Source organism: Phaenicophaeus curvirostris, chromosome 9 (assembly GCF_032191515.1).
Source record: "Phaenicophaeus curvirostris isolate KB17595 chromosome 9, BPBGC_Pcur_1.0, whole genome shotgun sequence".
Taxonomy (NCBI): domain Eukaryota; kingdom Metazoa; phylum Chordata; class Aves; order Cuculiformes; family Cuculidae; genus Phaenicophaeus; species Phaenicophaeus curvirostris.
In genome coordinates this window covers 9,121,720-9,140,576 of record NC_091400.1, presented here as the reverse complement: position 1 = coordinate 9,140,576, position 18,857 = coordinate 9,121,720, and the positions used below count along the sequence as shown (strand labels likewise).

At 38.7% G+C, this 18,857-nt stretch overlaps 1 protein-coding gene across 1 annotated transcript in view; it reads left to right on the top strand.

Moving 5' to 3' along the window:
* The window catches only part of GFRA1 (GDNF family receptor alpha 1), a 151,458-nt gene extending 134,507 nt beyond the window's left edge, over positions 1-16,951 (top strand). Inside the window, 2 exon segments of the mRNA XM_069863809.1 lie at positions 7,877-7,933; positions 9,910-16,951. Coding sequence (XP_069719910.1) covers positions 7,877-7,933; positions 9,910-10,071 — 219 coding nt within the window. The 3' untranslated portion in view covers positions 10,072-16,951.
* Positions 16,952-18,857: the final 1,906 nt, after the last annotated feature.

Genomic DNA, 18,857 nt, shown 5'->3' with positions numbered 1-18,857 from the left:
AAAAAAACAGAAGAAAACTTAGGCAGCCTAAGCCTTTGAGATATTAACCTAACAACACTTACTCCATGTATGCTTTTTAGTATTTTGTTTTCTCCTCTGCCCTTCTTAATGCAAAACTATTTGCTTGAGGCCAATCTATAAAAAGACCATATTAGGAGAATTGCATAATATCCCCTAAAAATAGGAAGGAGGAATCTAGGACTACATCAATTCATTTTACTCAGCTAAGTGAATGACTGAACACGAAAACAAAATTGTTAGCAAGTTACTGCACTGCCATGAAAGGTAAGTCAGTCAGTTCAGATGTCTTGGCTGGGTGTCATATTTTGTGCTGTGCTCACTGGGAGACTAATTGCTTGAAATAAATATTTGAAGATCTCTGTGTCTGGTCCTTGTAAGCTGTTTGATCACTTTGGTGTTTCTGATAGGATCTGTTTTTCATAAAAGCTTTAAGATTGCTATTAGGCAGGTTTTGTGTCATATTGTCCCAGCCATATAAGTACAGCAAGAGATGGGGTTTAATTACCTCTCATCTTTACTAACATAAGAATCTGGAATAGTCCAGCAATAATTCATACCATACAGGTAGGTCATCTTTCCTTCTTTCCTCACTCATTTTGGGAAGAGTACTCCCAACCCCCACATCACCCGCAGTCAAATTTTCTCATCATTTTAAGACTGAAGAGGTTAGAGGGAAGAGATTTTCTTTTATGTGTATTGGGCCTTGTCAACTAATAGGCCTGGTTCTCGGATTTCTGAAGCCATGGCTGCTGCTCAGTATGTTTCTGGCTACAGCTACTAAGAGACCCAGGTATCTGCACTGGACACCTGTAAGACCAGGGCTAGTTTGATCCATTGTTACCCAATTGTCTAGGAAAGAGACACTGTTCCCAGCCCACATGGCCCTGACCAGAAGAGGCTGGGCAGTGCTACATCGTTGGTGACCAAAGAGCTGGAAAGGTAGCTTTAGCAAAACAGGGACCTACCTATGTCCCCATCTCTCTTCCCAGAGCATTCGTCGTGCTTACCCCCAGGGGAAGCCTTCTCAACTACCTATCTTTCTGAAGGAATGTATGGAGATGTTCTCAGGAGACCCACTATCCCTTTTTCCCTTTCCTGACTAGAAAACAAACCTCCTTGCTTGAGTTTGCCCTCTGTCCCTTTTTTTCTGTTGTTTAAGTACTCAAAACCAGCAAGAATCTACTAATGTTGAGGGATCAGGGGACTTTTAAAATGCAATGTGTATTTCCTTAAGAAACATTTGTGAAAGTGGATCTGTCACTGCAGTGTTGCCCACTGAGCAGCTGTCTGCTGGTTTTGGATGGGAACTGACTTAGGATTTTGCTTGAACAGGCAAACCAGAGGGTACCTGAGCTTGAAGGCAGTTGGGGTGTCCTGCAGTGCTCAGGACTGCATGGGGTCTGCTGTGCTCCCCAAATGTGGCAGTGCTGCAGGGGGAAAGCTAAACAAGATGCCTGTAGGAGAAGTGGGACAAGCTGTGTGATTTTAGGAGAGGTACAAAGCTATGGGAGTCGGGAGCTTAGTGCTGGGAGGGGATGGGGTCTGAAGGTACTGGCTGATAATCTGTTATTGCACTGTACTGCAGCCTGAAAAACTCTGTGTGTTTCCCCAGTGCATATTTGGGCACAGGGGGATAATTGGGTTGCTTTATTTAATGTCTCCCAGCTGAAAACCTTGTGATTTGATTCTTACTGTGCTGCGTGTTGCCTACATAGCTTTGGAGACTTGGTAATGCTTGTTTTTAAAAGATACTTTCTTCACTGTACAAAGTGGGATGACAGGACTGTAGTGCTTTTATGCAAAATGACGACCAGTAATTTCATGCCCCAAGGTTGCGTCTTGAGGGCTGATTCAGGAGACAGAAAGAACAAAGCAGCAGGAAAGAAAGTCTGACTTCTTTGTTACAGGATTGTGCAAAGCTGATTGTCTTTATAGCTTAAATAGCTTCCCACTTTAGCTGTATGGTACAGGTTTCAAAATTACTCTGTGCCAAATTGGATCTTTATTTTAGTGGCCTGTGTCTCTGACCTGCACTTTGCTTATCTTCCCTGTTGAAAGGAATTTATACTCCAGCATGACATGCTGTACAGTGCTAATAAGAAAAGAACTATTGACAATTGTGATAGATACATCTACCACTTAGTGAGCACAGAAGAGTTAAGCTGATTGCATTTATACAATGTGTATATTTCTCTGCTTATTGTTTGTGTCCTGCTGTTGGAAAAACGTTGGGTGCATGGTAAATCTCTAATCAACACAAGAGAAGAACAAAAAGAACAAGCACTCTCATTTGTTACAGCTAGCTCAGAAGGATATATTTTGGGAGATTTGTCCCTCCTCTTCAGAAAGGTTTGTTAATATGGGCATTACTAACAGGCATCTCAGGAGAGGACAAAGGTACACTCATAAAATTAGCTGAAAAAAAAACAACCCACATAAGAATCATAGAATCATAGAATCACCAGGTTGGAAAAGACCCTTCGGATCATCGAGTTCGACCATTCCTATCAAATACTAAACCATGCCCCTCAGCACCTTGTCGAGATATTTATTGTAATGATACTTCAATTGTCTCTTGCTTGAATATCTAAGCAATACCTTCCATTAAGCACATACACAAATTATGTAGCTAACAGAAAGAGCCCAGTTTTGGAGATTGGGTGCTTGCTCTGTGCCTTTTTGCATTCAGGTCCAACATATGCAGTTCCCTTTACACCCCTCTCCTTTTCTTCTCTCCCTCCAAATTAAAGCTCACTTCTGTTTGGAGCCATCCCCAGTCAGATCTATTCCTTGCTGTGGGTAACATAGCTATGCACTCTGTAGTGGATATATAAAAATATTGCTGGATGACAAGCTGTAAATAATGTCTGTAAATAATGGGGAGATACCGCTGCAGTGTTTAATGCATTTATTAACCATGTAGTGCTGTGATTTGTGGAAGCTGGATGCATAATTGGGAGATAGCATTTCTGGGAATAAATCCAGGGATGTACTATCTGCAAAGGGTGAATGTAGGGAGAATTTAGGGGATGGGAAGCAGAGAGTTACTTGGTTTGGGAGAAGCTTATTAGGTTTTTAGCTTGGGAGAAGGTTATTAGGTGCAGGACAAAGAAGACTAGGTTAGGGAGGGTGTGAGCAAAGATATTTGAACTCATCTAGGAGCCATTTGGCTTGGAAGGAAACATGGAGGTCTACAGAATCCTATGTCTGAAGGAGAAATATCTCTATAAGCCATATCCCTTTTTCCTTTCAGAAAAACAGTAACTCCTCTGCTGGCCCTGATTCTTCTTTCTTTCTAGGAAAGAAATGAGTAATATTCTGCTTCTGATCATGGTAGGGGGTTATTTCTGGATGTGCGGTTTATTTCTTTACCAGCCCTTGACTAAGTCCAACATTTTAGTTCAAGTATTAAAAGCTGAAGGTTGTGAAGAGCAAAACGAGGCTTGTGTGACTAACGCACAGGATACTGAAGAGCTCCTCAGGAGGTGCATGAATATGATTATCTCTAAATATCACCTGTTGCTTGTACTACCACAGCAATAAGAATCGCTGTCAAAGCAGACGTTCATTTCTGCAGAATATAAAAACTGAAGTGAGTGCAAGGTTGTTGGCAGTATGGGGGCAGCTTCGTCAGAGTAGCCCACATTACTGAATTACAGTTCCCTGCGAAGCCAGGGTGAGTGTCAACCCATCTTACATAACTTTGTTCTACAGTCAGAAGCATGTCACAGTTGAGGGTAGAAGTCATTAGCAAATGCTATTTTACCTCACTGGAAAAGATCTCTTTCCTCTTTCCATATGTTTAGCCAGTTATTTTAAGCTGCTTTTTTTCACTGGTTTTTTTTTTATTATTATTTTTTATCAGCCCAGCCCTGCATGTGTTTTGTTTAATGACAAAATTACCACAGATCTTTTTGTCACCAGATAAGAGCTTTATATTAAAGTTCAAAAAGAAAAAAAGGGTTAAATGCAGACTTAATAGCCATTTGTGTGTACTATTTTATTCCTGTGCGATTAGGTACTTCTGAAACCTTTTGAGGTGCCTTCTTGCCTGTATTTTGGGCTGTAGGAGACCAGAGATGGAGGTTGGCAGTGAATCTTTGGCATCTTGCATAACGAACAGCACTCATTTCCATTTGTTGATGGCGTAGATATTCCCTGGCAGAATTGTCTGCAGTTGTACATGATGAGAACACAGGTCTATTGTCTAGCCTTTTTGGGTAATGGAAGATGTTGTAAGACAGGGGGATTGGAACCAGGTGATCTTTAAGGTTCCATCCAAACCAAACCTTTCTATGATTCTATGTAAATATCCGATGGCTGAGGATATCCTTCATAATTCAAACATGTGTCTCCCGGCCTGTATGCATTTCCACCGAGGTTATTAGCATAATAAGGTATTCACTCACTTTAGCTCTAATACAGCAGTTCTGCTACGTGTAGAGCCCTTTCTGCCCAAGAGCAGAGTGAGACCAATTTTCCCTTTAGGTTGTAGTTACAGGACTCCTTATAGCACTCTCTTGAATAGGTAGGTGGGATTGTTTCCATTACTTGTGTTCCAGTGATGAACTGTTTTATTATAGTAGTGCAGCCTATGCCAGTATTTCCATTAAAACCCGTCTTTACAGGTTTATAACTCAACAGTAAAAACACACTCTTCCAATTTTAAACTTGGCATATAAAGTCTCATCTCATCCTCCAAATGATAGTATTATCTTTCCCTCCACCTTTCCCACACCCCGAAAAAAAGGTTCCATGCTTGCTGCCTTTTTAAATGGAAGATGTTGTCCTTTCTGTTTTGATAAGGGAAAAGTCTGCCTGTTTATTAAAATTACTTTTCAATTCTAAGAAAGAAAAACTCTATAATAGAGGAAGCATGTGAATAAGTGTTGTTGATGTTAGCATGACTACATTAACTATATGGATACAGAAAAATATTACTTCCAAATGAAAGCTAGGGAATATTGATCAAAATGATTGAATTTTTTCTATGTTGATTTGGTTTCTAGCTGTTGATTTTACCCTTAGAATAGTATTCTCAAATATGTTTTAGCTGCTGCACTCTATTTTTTTGTCAGGCTGAAGGAAGTCAGGAAGATTTTACTGCATATAGGCAAAATAATGATATTTTTCTCCTTTCTCATTTGAGAAACACAGTACAGAAGGAACATAAATTCAAACTTTGTTGTTGGAACCAACTACCAAGAGTAGACTTGTAATTATCACAGTGTTATGAATCCAGAGCAGGCATAAGCAGCCAAGCATCATGTTTCCAATAGTCAGACGTTCATGTGTACTAGGAAATTTAGCACTGACTGACAAACTAAGAAATATGAGATTTGTACAGTCCTTGCAATTTACACTATCAAGAGCTGAAGCTCTGAACCTGAAGCCTCACATTCCAATCCAATGCAGTATGGGTGGTTAGGGTGTAAGAAAATCAGGATTGAAATCCAGTTTCTCGTTTTCCTTGAAGCCATCCCTTTAGGAGTTGCCATCTACCCAGCTGTCATTAAAGCAAGTTTCCTAACCTCTGTGAATACCAACACCACTGCAGACATGGCATAAAGACTTTGCTCTTTCTTCTAGTGGCAGCAAATGTACTTCCAGGCATTTCTTTTTCAATTCAGATTCTTATATTTATACTTAGCATAACCACTTAAATGGTATTAATTAGAAGAAAGTGCATGTAACAGAGAGAGTGTGTTTATTAATGAATCAAGCTGTTATTTTGTCATATATTTGAAAACTATCAACATATGCATTGTATGCATTCTTACTATAGCTAAGCCGTCTTTCTCTTAAATACCAGCTGGTTTATTTTTTAGTTGTATCTAATATATCAATTTATAATTATAAAAGTCTTGTGAAAAGCAATGGATGTGCTTCCTAATGAGAAGTTCAGTTCCTTCATTTGGATTCTAAAAATCAGTATTTAGGTCAAAGACTATGTTGTATCCACAGGCAGCACCAGTGGCTCTCAGATACAAAATAAAATCACCATACGTGGAACTGGATCTTTTGAGGGTATAAAATCAGAATGCTCAGCACTTCCTCACATCAACTTTAGTTCAGTCCAGTGGGATTCTGCAGTATGAAATGAGTGAGATTCAGATCCTCATTTTTTGCAGGAAATAAATTGCAAGTCAAACAAAACTTCCAGGAAGAAGCAGATGTGCTCAGTACAGCCAATAGTTTCAGTGTGTAAATCAAAGTCTTCTTTTATAAGTCTTGATTGTACATTTAACACTGGTAGCCCTTATAAAAAAAAGTACTGTTTATGTTTCTGGAATATACAAAGGAAGAAACGATATTGAGAATCACTGAAGTACTTAAATCAACCAGAGCCCCATTTACTGAAAATATCTCGGTGCCATGGGGATTGCTATTGCTGTTGTAGAAAAGCAGAAAACTCCCAGCCCAGTCATGTTCACTTGAGCAATGGAAATATTAAACACCTTACGATGCTAGACAGAGTGCATACTATTGCTTTCATTTTGTATGATGCTGCCACCAGAAATGTTTTTCACTTGAGTCAGAGTGGAGCACACAGTAATAGCAGCAGGTGAATGCTCATCGTAATATGTGGCTGAAGACATAGCAGATTCATTTTTAGGGCTTGGATAATCTGAAATATTCCTGCATTTAGTAATATTCCGTGTGTAATAATCAGTGAGCAAACTGTGAACAAACAGGTGAATTTGACTTACAGGTATAGGTGAGGTTCGACACAAAAAAAAAAACAAGACTGGCCCTATAGCTCGGGAACCAAGTGTGGGAGGGGAGAGACAAAGAGATGGTCATAGAACATGTTCTAACCTGTCACAGTGAGACAAAGCTCAGCTGGATATCTTCACTCAGTACAAGTTGACAGGTGTTCAGATAGAGACGTTTTCTTACCCTCAGTTGGAAAATATCAGTGTCCAAGAGTGAGCAGTGAGTTCACATCAAAACAACACACCAGCCCACAATGTTTTGTCTGTGAAGCAGTTTTTAGCAATTAACAACATCGCTGTGCTTGTGCATCCACCCTGTTCACCATACCTGGCTCCCTCTTCCCAAAGATCCAGTACAGTGCTCAGAGGAACCCATTCTTTGTCAGTAGAAGGTGTGAAAGCAAAACCAGCAGAGATGCTCAACAGCCTTTCAGAAAATGACCCATGCAATTGCTTTGAACGTTGGCAGCATTGTTTGCGGCTCTGTGTCAGCTCAGAAGGGAACTGCTTGGAAGGTGATCATAGTTGATTTTCTTAATTTATTATAAAAGAAGAGTTACAGGCCTTTTTTTGTGTGTGTGTGTCGGACCTCCTTGTATGTTAAAAGACTGGAAATGTTCTTTTTGTAACTTTCTAGAAGAGACTCCGTGGCAGACATGCAATATATTAAATTTATATTTTTATTTTCCTAATAATGCTTGGAGAAATTGCAAGAATCATTAAGGGCAAAATACTCCCGTGTTATATATTTTCTTAGAACTGAGGAACATTGTAGGTTTTTTGTTAATATTCAGTGGTATAATGATAATTACTAACTGTCATATTTCATTTCTTCTCATGAACACACAGCATCATTTTTAAGGGGCCACAGAACATAACAAGTTCTCTGCAGCTGGTGGCACTCATCATTGTAATTACTAAGTACCCATAGCCGACTGTTTGAAGTTTTGCTGTAAATTTAAATCAGAATGTGGATGTTATTGGAAAACATGCAGTTACTTTTGGAGAGTTTATTCGCTAATCATGTGCAAATCACTGTCAAAATTATAGGAGTATGACAACCCAGGTGAATTTATCTAATTGTTTTGTGCTACTGTATGTATAAATTTTACAGGAATAAATTTTGCATTTGTTAATAGGCACAGAAGAAGCGGAAATCCAACGAATCGGTAGATACAGAGCTCTGTCTTAATGAGGTAAGAGTGTGGATCCTATATATTTACCATTCACAGGTGTCTCCCAATTTTATAAAACATTCAAAGCCTGTCAAGATTATAATGGGCTTACCTCAGATTGTTATGTTTGGACACTACAATGTCTTAAAGAATGAGCTTAGAAATCTGGAGCTGGGTTTGAAGTGGTCTCTGTTGAATTTATGTTTCAATAGCTGTATACTACATGTTTAGGCAGATCTCAAGGTAATTAACCATTGCACCTAGCAAATGTAATTAGTAAATAATCTGCAGGAACACAGGATGATATGGCTTCTAACGAACAGGCAGAAACATACTAGACAGCATTCTGTGGCTAACAAAGATGACCAGTTTAGGGCATGAGATGATGCTCAAATCAAGAGACGTGATGCTTATACATCAGAAGACAGAGCAACAGCCCCCAGAAAAATTAACCTCCCAGTGCTGTTGGACTAGTCTGCTCAGCCTGACCTCTAAGGCGGCCTTTCAGATGTGAACATTACATCAGTTTTCATGTCTGTCAGTCCATATCCTTTGTACTGAGTCTCTCAAGAAGCTTACAAAAATTCATTTTTACAATGTGCAAGCACATAGCCTAGACATTGGAACAAGACCAGCTGCACACACACAAGCCACGAAAAGGACATGACCATATATTTCAGGTTCTCCTTCACCAGTCCAGGTTTGCCCAGTTCTTCTAAACAAGGACAGTTCTGTAGCCCATTCCTAATACTTCAGCTTCTATTATCAATTCCGTGTAGATACTAGAATGAAGCTGAATAACATGTGACGGAAAAAATGTAGTAATGTTAACAGATCTGGTGACATCTTGTGCTGGCTGAAAAGAGACCCTCGTAACTGAGGTTGCCAGTAGAACTGCTAGTCCATTTTATGCCACAATATGCCTGTGACAGTTTCCCAAAGCAGATGCCCAAGGTTGAGTATAAGAAAGTGTATTGCCTCTAATTCTTCTCACCATTTGCATCTCAAGGCCTCCCAGTTAGCCAGTCCTTGCAGGTGATATCAAAGTGAGGGAGTGGCACTCATGAATGCCTCCCTGGCTCCGTAGATAGTCAGTCCTGTAGAAACTAATGCTCTGTACTCATTGTTTGCTCTTCTGGGTACTTACAGCTTGTACCTTGGCCCATTGCCTCTAGGGAGGCTCATGCCCTCAATAGAAGCAGCATCCTTGAGGATTCTCAGATCCTGAGTGAAAAGGGTCTGAGCAACTTTGCATGAAGTTGGTTGGACTTAATGACCTTAGATGTCCCTTCTAGTCTGAATTGTTCTGCTTCTGTGATTATACCTGTTAGTTTTTTCCTTTTTTACTGAGGATGATAGCAATGAGAAATATTCCTGCTACACCTCTGCCTAAAATGGTGCACTTTAATCTACCAATTTGTACTTGTATATGCATACTGTTTAATTCTTGGTAGCAAAGAAGACAAGGAATGTGAATAATTCAGTGATTAAGAGAAAAAACGTGCAAGAAAGAAAATTTTTGTAAGCTAGAAAACTGTCTTTTCTGATCCCATGGATTAGATTTTAACTGTTGTGATCCATAAGTAACGTCTTAGCAGACAAAATTGTTCTGTGGACTGTGCAGAAGTTGTGGTTTCACTGTGGGTCCTGCATTTGCTTTTTGAAATAAACTGGTGTGATAAACACAAATCACTAAAAATGTTGCCCTGCTGAACAAGGATAGGTTCAGACATGGAACCACTTCTAAATTAGGGATTTTTTAAATACGTTTTTCTTCTTTTTTTAATTATGTTGTAATGGGTTTTTTATCCCTTAAGTTTAAAATCCTGCCATTTCAATACCTGTTTATATGCCTTTTGTATCTTTCTTTCTGTGATATATAGATAACAGTGGAGGGTGGGACACAAACAAACAAAAGATTAATTTCTTGATGTAAATGACAATGTTTTGCAAGGAAAATGTATGATGATGACCAAGGAAAGTATTGTGTCTTGCAGAACGCGATCGGGAAAGACAACACAGCAGGAGTCTCCACTAGTCACATATCTTCGGAGAATTCGCTCGCTCTTCCTACAAGCTTCTATCTAAGCACACTGCTCACTCTGATGACATTTGCACTCTCGCTCTTTTTGTTCCTAAGCTCATCAGTCATCTTGTAGCTGCATTACAAATGGACGTGTAAAAAAAGAAAAAAATTATCTGTTTCCTGTCCTCTGTTGTTTATCTGGAATTCCAGGTCTGGGAGCTAACCTGAGGCACTCCTGCTAGAACAGTTTCAGCTGGATTTTTCTTTTTCTCTCTCTCTAAAAAAGCTTCTTGTGATATTTAGAGGCTTTGTGAAATACTTGGTGCAGTGCTACATTCCAAACCCAAACAGCTTTGGGGCTTGCAGTGTTTTAAAGAGACAGAGTGTAAATTTGCCTGTAAAGCGACCTGGTTGGATTATTTTAATAATTATTATTTTCATTCTGGCTTTTACTTGAGAAGGAGGATGGCAGTTTTCTTAAATCCTATTTATCTCATTGAATGGTTTTGATTTTGGTTTTCAAATTGATTGAAGACTATCAAGGATGCCAGGCTTTTGTCTAACAGTGAATGTTCTCCCAGAGAGTGGACTTTATGAAACTTCTTCATTTGATAAATTGCTACTGATGTTAAATTCTTTCAGTGTATTAGCATTTTCCTCTTTAAATGTTTATGTACTGTAAGTGATTCTGCGTTCCCTGCTGAGATGCCATTACATTTATAATTCACAAACAGGTGTAATGTACATCTTTCAGTTAAATTCTCACAAAAATAGAGCGTGGCATAGAACTTTCTAACAGTACATTTATCTTTTAATTATAATCATCTAGCCTTAACAAGAAGATGATTCTTTAAATAAACAAGAAGCAGCCATTGTGAAAGCTTGATAAAGACACATTTCTTTAAATTTGAGGATGAAGAGTAGAAACAAATTTTGCTACAGGGTTTCAGCTGTACAGTCTTTGGTCTTCTATGCTTCCATGGTGATAATATAGTCCAGTTATTCTACCGTTTGTTTAATAAAAACTACATACAATTTATTTGCTCTACTAAACCAATGTTATCTGATTGTACATAGCTAATAATGTCAGCTCAAAGAAGTTACAGGAACTTCATGCCTTACTTCTCTTATCACAACACTGTAGTGGGAAAAGACGTAGTAAGATATCATTTAAAATGTGTTTTGTTTCTTAGATTGCTAAAATCAACACAAAAGGATGGTTGATCCAATTACAAGGCAGCATCATGCACACTCACCCATGTGACAGGCTTTTCTCACTCTGGTAGTTCTTACTGCAGACCTTGACGCTACTGACATGATGAACTGTTTGCAAGACCAGTTTCATAAATTGTTTTAATGGTTTGGATGGAAATATTGCCAGTATACATGATTTGAACGCTTCAGTTTTCGTTCAGTGACACTGACAGCCTGTGCTGGCCCGTGATGATTTCCTGCAGTATCTAAAAGGAATTCTTTAAAGCTTTAAATGTCATCAAATAGGCAGCATTTCTCCTAAGGGTTGTCTTTATACCTTACTGTGATGGCTTGTTGACTGTTACAAGCTGTTATATCTAAATGATCAACGGTAATCAGTTTTGTTTCTATTGAAAGTAGAAGATGACTTCACCAAGCAAGGAGTTCATCATGTTGAACTTAGAGTTTACACAGTGATGCCCTGGCATGTTCTGAAATGTCCAGATCAGTTATTTGCTATACAAAGTAAAAATTACCGGTTTATAAACTGCAATTAAGTTTGGTGCAAAATATACATCTTACTAAAAGGTTATAACACCTTTTGACAAGTTCATCTTTTGAGCTTTTTCTCTTAGCTAATAATGAAAACTTCCATAAATTCTGAAATTCATTTATGCATACTTGATTATGGTCACATAATATAGGTTTCAAAGCACTGTGTACGTGCTAGAATTCTAGGATGCTCTGTGCCACCGAACATAACAAATTAGACAGTATTACTCTTTAATTCTGTGCTGATAAGAAACTGCAAATTACTTTCAAAGGCATCAGAGCTGCTTTCAGAGAAGAAACATATAGCACATCATTACCAGCAAAGCCCATGTGGTTCCTGTTGCTCTTCTTGTAGAAGCTAATCAAATTATTGAAAACTAGTGACAACAGAAAAAAAGATTACGAGATTCATGATTTAAAAAATAAATGAAATTCTTTCATGTCAAAAGGAGTTGATAGTATAACCTATTGAAATGCTAATGAGCATAGCGTTACAATTCAAAAGTCTGACATTATCCAATTAAAAATATTTTCAAAACAAATTCATAAACATTACAATTATTAAGTCCACATTCGATTCACAAAGCTTTGTTTCAAATATCATTTGTATTCAGCACATTAGACATTTTAAGCAGTATCAGGAATTTTAATAATACTTTCTGAAGATTTTTTACGTTTGGTTTGATTACGGTCTCTCTATTACATTTAATACCAATTATTAAAGCTCTGACACTGTGTGATGCAGAATAAAAGCTATTGATCACTTATACTGTGAACAACCACCTAATTAGGTTCTGATTACAAAAGATGTTGCTAGTTATCTGATTCAATGAGAGTTACCTTTAGAAATACTATGATGTATGTAGCAGAGGAAGAAATGGTGTTTTGTACAGCTAGCCATGTTACTGCAAACAAAACAAAGCACTCGAGCTTTTTTCCCCGTGTAAATTAAAAGCATTCTGAATTCTTAATTTTAGAAAAAAAAAATTGCTTATTAAACAGGCAAGAGGGGAAAAAAACCACTAAGAGTCTGACACTTAATGAGGTTTTTTTAGAGGCATCACCATGCAAATATTGGAGGTTTTTAGAAGCTGGGTGTGCTGTGGATGATGTCAATTTAGCATGGAGACCTTGTCAGTGCAGTCATTTGCTACAGTAGTGAAGTATGCAAATTGTTTCATTTCTTTCCCCTTCCAGTCACTAAAACGTCATGTGTTGGATGCTTAATGAACAAGCTTAGGCTGGGCTTTACATATTCTTCTAATACATTAATTTTATCTATAGAACAATAATAGAACAGTCCAAGTACAGGAGGTGCATAGAGATGAACTTCTATATAAATTTCAAATTTAACCAGTTCAGTTGTGTGTAAATTAAATCATGGGCTACTGTAAACATATACAAATGATCTCTTATCATTTAACGTAATGGAACAGACATTGTAATTAGTATTATTAAGAGTGTGTATACTCTGCCAAGATAAATGACCTGATTATTGCTTTTATGTTTCTTCTTAAAAGTGATACACATAAAATTCAGACTGAACTGAAATATACAGCTCAGGGTTTGCACTACTTAACCTAGATATTGATTCCACAATCAAAGAGGCACTGAAGATGAACCTTTCTGATATTAGTAAAAATAATAACAATTAAGGCTTTCCCTCGCCCATGCAGGGAAGACAATCCATCCATGGGCAGCAGTCCTGCAGGAGTGTCTGCACAGTGATTTCCTCAGTAAGGAGGAGTGCAGCCCTTGTTTCACTGACTCTGCTCTCTGAGATCCCAGCTCCTTCTAGAGAGTGGGGAGGGAGATAGTGAGCAGTGAGGAGGAGCTGTCCATCCATCTTCACTAGGGCACTGGCCACTTCCCATTGGCCAGCTTCATCCCCACTGTGTCAATAGGAATAATTAGGAGGAATAGGAATTCTTAATCATTTCAAAGCACAGGTAGACGTAGTCTGGAGACATGTTCCCAGCCTTTTTTTTTTTTTTCCCTAATGAAATTATGCCCCTCTGTGACCCAACATTTTAAATATGAGGCTGTTCAACATTTGAGTAATGGTGAAGTTTGAATCAGTAGTCAGAAAACTTGAAAGTACACACCTTTGCTTAGCGTGTGCAGTTAGGCTGGAGATGAAGAAAAGAAAGAAGGAATCACCTTGACATCTCAATCTAATTTTAATTTGCGATTGTTGGCTTAATCACGATGATATTCCCATGGAGGAGAGATGGTTAGAAACCAGTGAAGGAGAAGAGCAAAATTCAGAACAGCTCCCTGAAGGGCCATAATTTTTGTGTATGTCAAGTGACAGGAGTATTTTGTACTTAGCTTGAACTAAAAGAGTCAGTTTCTGCCAGGAGCAGCAGCTCCTTCAGAGCAAGCAGTAAAAGATGGAAAAACGAGCAGTCAATTGTACAGCAATTATAAGTTTCTTTTATAAAATACAATTGTTTCTCTTCAACACCAAGGTGTATTTACCTCACTGATAAAAATATATGTTCACTGACAGGACTTCTGCATTAAAACTATTCTGTGCTAAAGGTGCCTCCAAGGTTGTGTTATACCCATAAGGTTAGTCCGCTCCTACCTGACGTCGCTGACATCAAATAGAAATGTATTTGCTTCTGATGAACTTGGCTGAGAAATTAATCCAGTGACTGGTTAAATATTTCTCATTTTTAAATATTTGCTTTTTCTTACCATCTCAGTTTTTGCTATGACATTTCAATTATTGGCTCTTTCAGCTTCTCCTTTAACTTTGGAAGGTACTTTTCTCCATACTCTACTGTAATCCACTTTATAGATTTGCTCCAGTGTTGGTTGTTTTTTCTTCTTTTTTAATTACAGCCTTTGTTTCTGAGGAAAGAAATCGTGATCAGGAATATGTTTCTTCTGAATGACCAACACCTTTACAGGGGGAGGAAGGTGCAAGATCTTATTTTATCTGTTTAGCACTGGTGTGACTAGAACAAGATAAATATGTTGTTGCTATTCCCCAAATTGAATTTAAAATGTAGTTTGGTACTGAATAAGGATTGAAAGGGTTTTAAGTCCCTCAGTCATTTAGAAATATTCAAATACTCCTAATGTATTTTCCAGCTGGAATTTCAAATAGATAAAGTCTCACTAAGTAGTATTCTCTTTCGAAAATGTTTCATTGGGAAATTTTGATGGGTCCATTTTTAAGGTAAAATCAGTGAGGGTAGTGGATTCCCGTCTTTAACTTCATAATATCTTGACTTTCATACACCCGTGTTCCATATGTTCCATATTCTCCTCATCCAAGTATGTTTGCCTTCAGGGTATGGTTGTGCTTGATAGATACATATTAGATATGGTCACCTCAGTAATCTGAAGCCAAGTCCTGCAGCTCCTACTTAGATGCTCCATCTCTTTTATCGTTCCTAAAAGCCAGAGCAACAAATTCAGGATGTAGCCAAAACATTATCTGAAGTTTAAAGGAGCACAGTCTCAACCAATTTCTCAGTAGCATTTCTTATCAATATGGATTGTGCTATTATAAGTTGATACCACCAGACTAGTCACTAGAGTTCTTTGAGCGCATTTAACCAGAGCAGCTGCCTTTTCTGCTGTTTTACCTTTGCTAATTGCCAAGACCTGAACTTTTCCATGCATACACTTAGAGTTAATTGCTGACAAGATTACACAGCCAAACCTGATCTGACTTCAGCAAGGGTTCCCCCTAGTCCATTTTCTCTGTTTTCATTTATTCCAACACATTTTTGTGCTACGTTTTACTCTGTCAAATGGAGAATTTCCTAAAGTCCAGGAGAAAATGAGTCATAGATTCAAGGACAATTTTCTGTTAAGTGGCTTCTGCCAAAACACCAGGATAATTGAACTCTTCCCTTATGAACTTCTATCCTCCAAAGCATTGAAAAGCCCCTACCTAACACCTTCAGTCCTTATAAAATGGGGGGTTCTGCTTCCTATGAATGAGGCCATGTTTGTTTTCAGGCTTCTTCAAGCCACTCATTCTGTCAAGTGACGTTATGGATCAACATAAGTAACTAGAGATGGTGGTGTGGCACGCTACTCCCCATGTTGGTCACTTCGTGTCAAGCAGTTTTCCAGCATTGGTGCCAACAATGCGAAGTTCCTTCTATCTCCTTCAGTTGGCCATTGTCTTGACAGTAGGACATTCCATGTCCTGCTGTTTTAAAAGCAAAACTGTTGTGATTTATTGTTTTACTCGTTTGAAATACGGTCCCCCTACTCCTTCCTATTCTGAGTTGATTTGCTTGATCTACTTGGAAGCATGAAAGACCTGAAAATGGTTGACTGATGCCACTGAGTTCTTAGTAACAGTCTCAGTAGTATAAGTCCATCTCAGGTCAGTAATCTCAGTCCATGTTTATTGGCCAGTTGCATAATAGCAGTAACACCATTGGCACAGACAGAATTATTCTGGCTGACCACAGATGCCCTGGTAACATGAGATATGTTAGCATCGGCTGGTCTGTGTTGTACCTAGTCTTTGTGTCTGCTTCATCACCCAGGCCTGTGTAGCCAGTGTGAGGTTCACTTAGACCACTAATAAACATTTTCAGAGCTACAAGCTGACAAGTAGGTCCTGCCACACTTGCTAGCTCCAACTCTTTAGCTAGTCTGCACATAATAAGAAGTTGATTTTGACTGCTGCACTTGTCATTAGGTGGAGACTTAAAAGGTACAACAGCTAAACCTCACAGATTTACTGAACCACAGGAAGATGTAAACTTTCAAGCATAGAAGCCAGCAAAACTGTTGAAACTCTGAAGTAATTTTCAAAATAAAATTAAAACTTCATGGTCTTCTCCTGTTAATATTTATGGAATAGAATATTTGTGACAGAAAGAAGCTTTTGTCAAAAACAGGAGAAAGTCCAAAGTTGCAAAATGTACTGTTAGGGAAACACCCACTCTTCGCTATTGTAGCAGGAGATACTGCAGAGAGTACACTGCTCAGAAATAGAAGCATGAATAGGTAGAAGACAGAGAAATTGGACTTTTTTTTTTTTTTTTAATTTGACTTTGTGACTTGACCAGTGAAAATCATTCCCCCTTTTGAGAGGTGAAGTAATTCTTTCAGGAGTAGGCTAACAAAATGGGAGCACAGCATCTCCTTCCCTCATCCCCAAACCTGATTATTAGTAATGACATCCTCTGCATGCTTCGGGGTGGGACGAAGACTTTAACCCTTAAGTGTAAGTTTATTCAGGAAGAGTGTTTGTAAGGATTGCTAGAGGTGGAACAAAGGCCCGCAGTGGGTTGCATCTGGCAGTCGGCAGGATGCTGCCTGGACTGAGCTGAGTCACACGCTGCTTATCAAGAGAAGTAAGTGGACATAAAAATTGAAAGCAAAAATATGTTCTTGGATTTTATATTGCCTCCTCTCTGGGAGGGCCACACTAGAAGTAAGGCATAAAATCCACCTATTACTTCTTCCCATACCCTCCACTGTTTCTGGATAAGAACAAAAATAAATCCAAAAGGCAGGCAGTAGAAGAAATTGTTTAAAAGCACTGCAGCATGTGGGAAACTGGACTGGTGGCAATTATTAATCTCTGTATTCTCCCCTCCCCCGAAATTATTGCTACTGAGTCTGTTTAATGGGTTTGTATGATATTGCGTGCAGCATTGCTTAGTACTGAAATTATTAGCTGTGATCAGGACTGCTCATGCTGGAAGGTGTATGTGGCTTTCACCTGAGAGTATGTCTATGTCTGAACTTTTTGTGTAAAGTGCAAGCTGACAAGAGCTGCAGTGAAGAGGAAATAATGGGAAGGTTTAAGGAAAATTAATTTTTGTTACATCGCAATGGTAAAGGGTAGGCAGAAAGGATGCAGATAAAGGTAAGAGGTAGTATTTGGATCCAGTAAGACTGGCATTCACTGTGAAATGAAGATATCCAGTGTTAGTATTTTCCTGCCTTTTTTTGCTCTATTTCTTTTGGTTTTCTCTTTTCCCAACACTACCTGTCTAGAACATGCTTCCATTTTCTGGAGGGAATTCTTACACAAATAGTTACCTTGTTGTGTAAAATCTATGTTGTCTTATGGATTTCTGTACATCTCAGTGCAGGTTATTATGTGTCAGGTCTTCAGTCATAATGGCTGGTGATTTGTTGTAAAAAAATAAAACTACCGTTCACTTGTTCCTGTTGGCTTACTTAGACATTGCTCTGAGGACATTGCTCTTTGGACCGTCCACACTTTGGAAGTCAGTTCATGATGTTTGGCGTTTTCTGTTATCACAATCCTCCTGCATTAGTATTGTACATATCCAGAAAACAATCCCTCTCAATAAACATTATTCTCTTTTTTTATTAAGAAGCATGGGTTTTGTGAGAAAATTTTCCTGGTTGGTTGTTCTGTTTTGATTTATACAAAATAAAAAAAAAAAATAAAAAAAAAAAGGAAGCTTGACTGGCAAAAAAAAAAAGGAGAACAGGAAAACAAGTTTATTAAAGGTTGATCTCATTGTTCCCTGTTGGTTTACAGTCCACTATGATCTAAGAAAACAAGAAATAAAGCTTTTCCCTTTAAATATGCGTGCATTTGCTTGCTCCCTAGTCTTTTTGTGTTAGTGAATATGGCCTGCAAAATTACAATGAGCAGGGAATATCAGATGGAAATGATGGAAAGACAGGCACAAGAGTGGCCAGCTGGCCCTATACATACTTGCTCACTCTCCGGCACGCAAACACGCCTCCACACCCATCCCACCCCTTCATCCTGCCAGGCCAGAAAGAAAGGGCTTGCTCGTATTTTCACACAAAGAGCTGCGATGGCTTTGAAGACAAAAGGGTCTGAGATGGGAAGGCGAAGATATTTTAGGGAAGGCACACAGTGCTGGAAGGGGAAAGGAAGGTGGACAAACAAGCTTTCATGATGCACTTGCTGGTGTTGATGACTAGGAACCAGCAAAATTATTTCAGTATTTAGTCATATTCAGGCTGAGAATTCACCAATGACTGTATCGTGGGCAAGAGCAATCACATCTGTCTGTGAAAATCTGCTGCACGACGAAGGGCAGGCCAGAGCCTCCTGCCATTCTAAGCCCAGACAATTTCATGTGCTACTGCCTGAGAGAGAAGCAAGGTCTAGGGGCAGGATGCAAGAAGGCAAGATGGGAGTGGTAGAAATGCAAGGTAATCCAAGATGAAAGG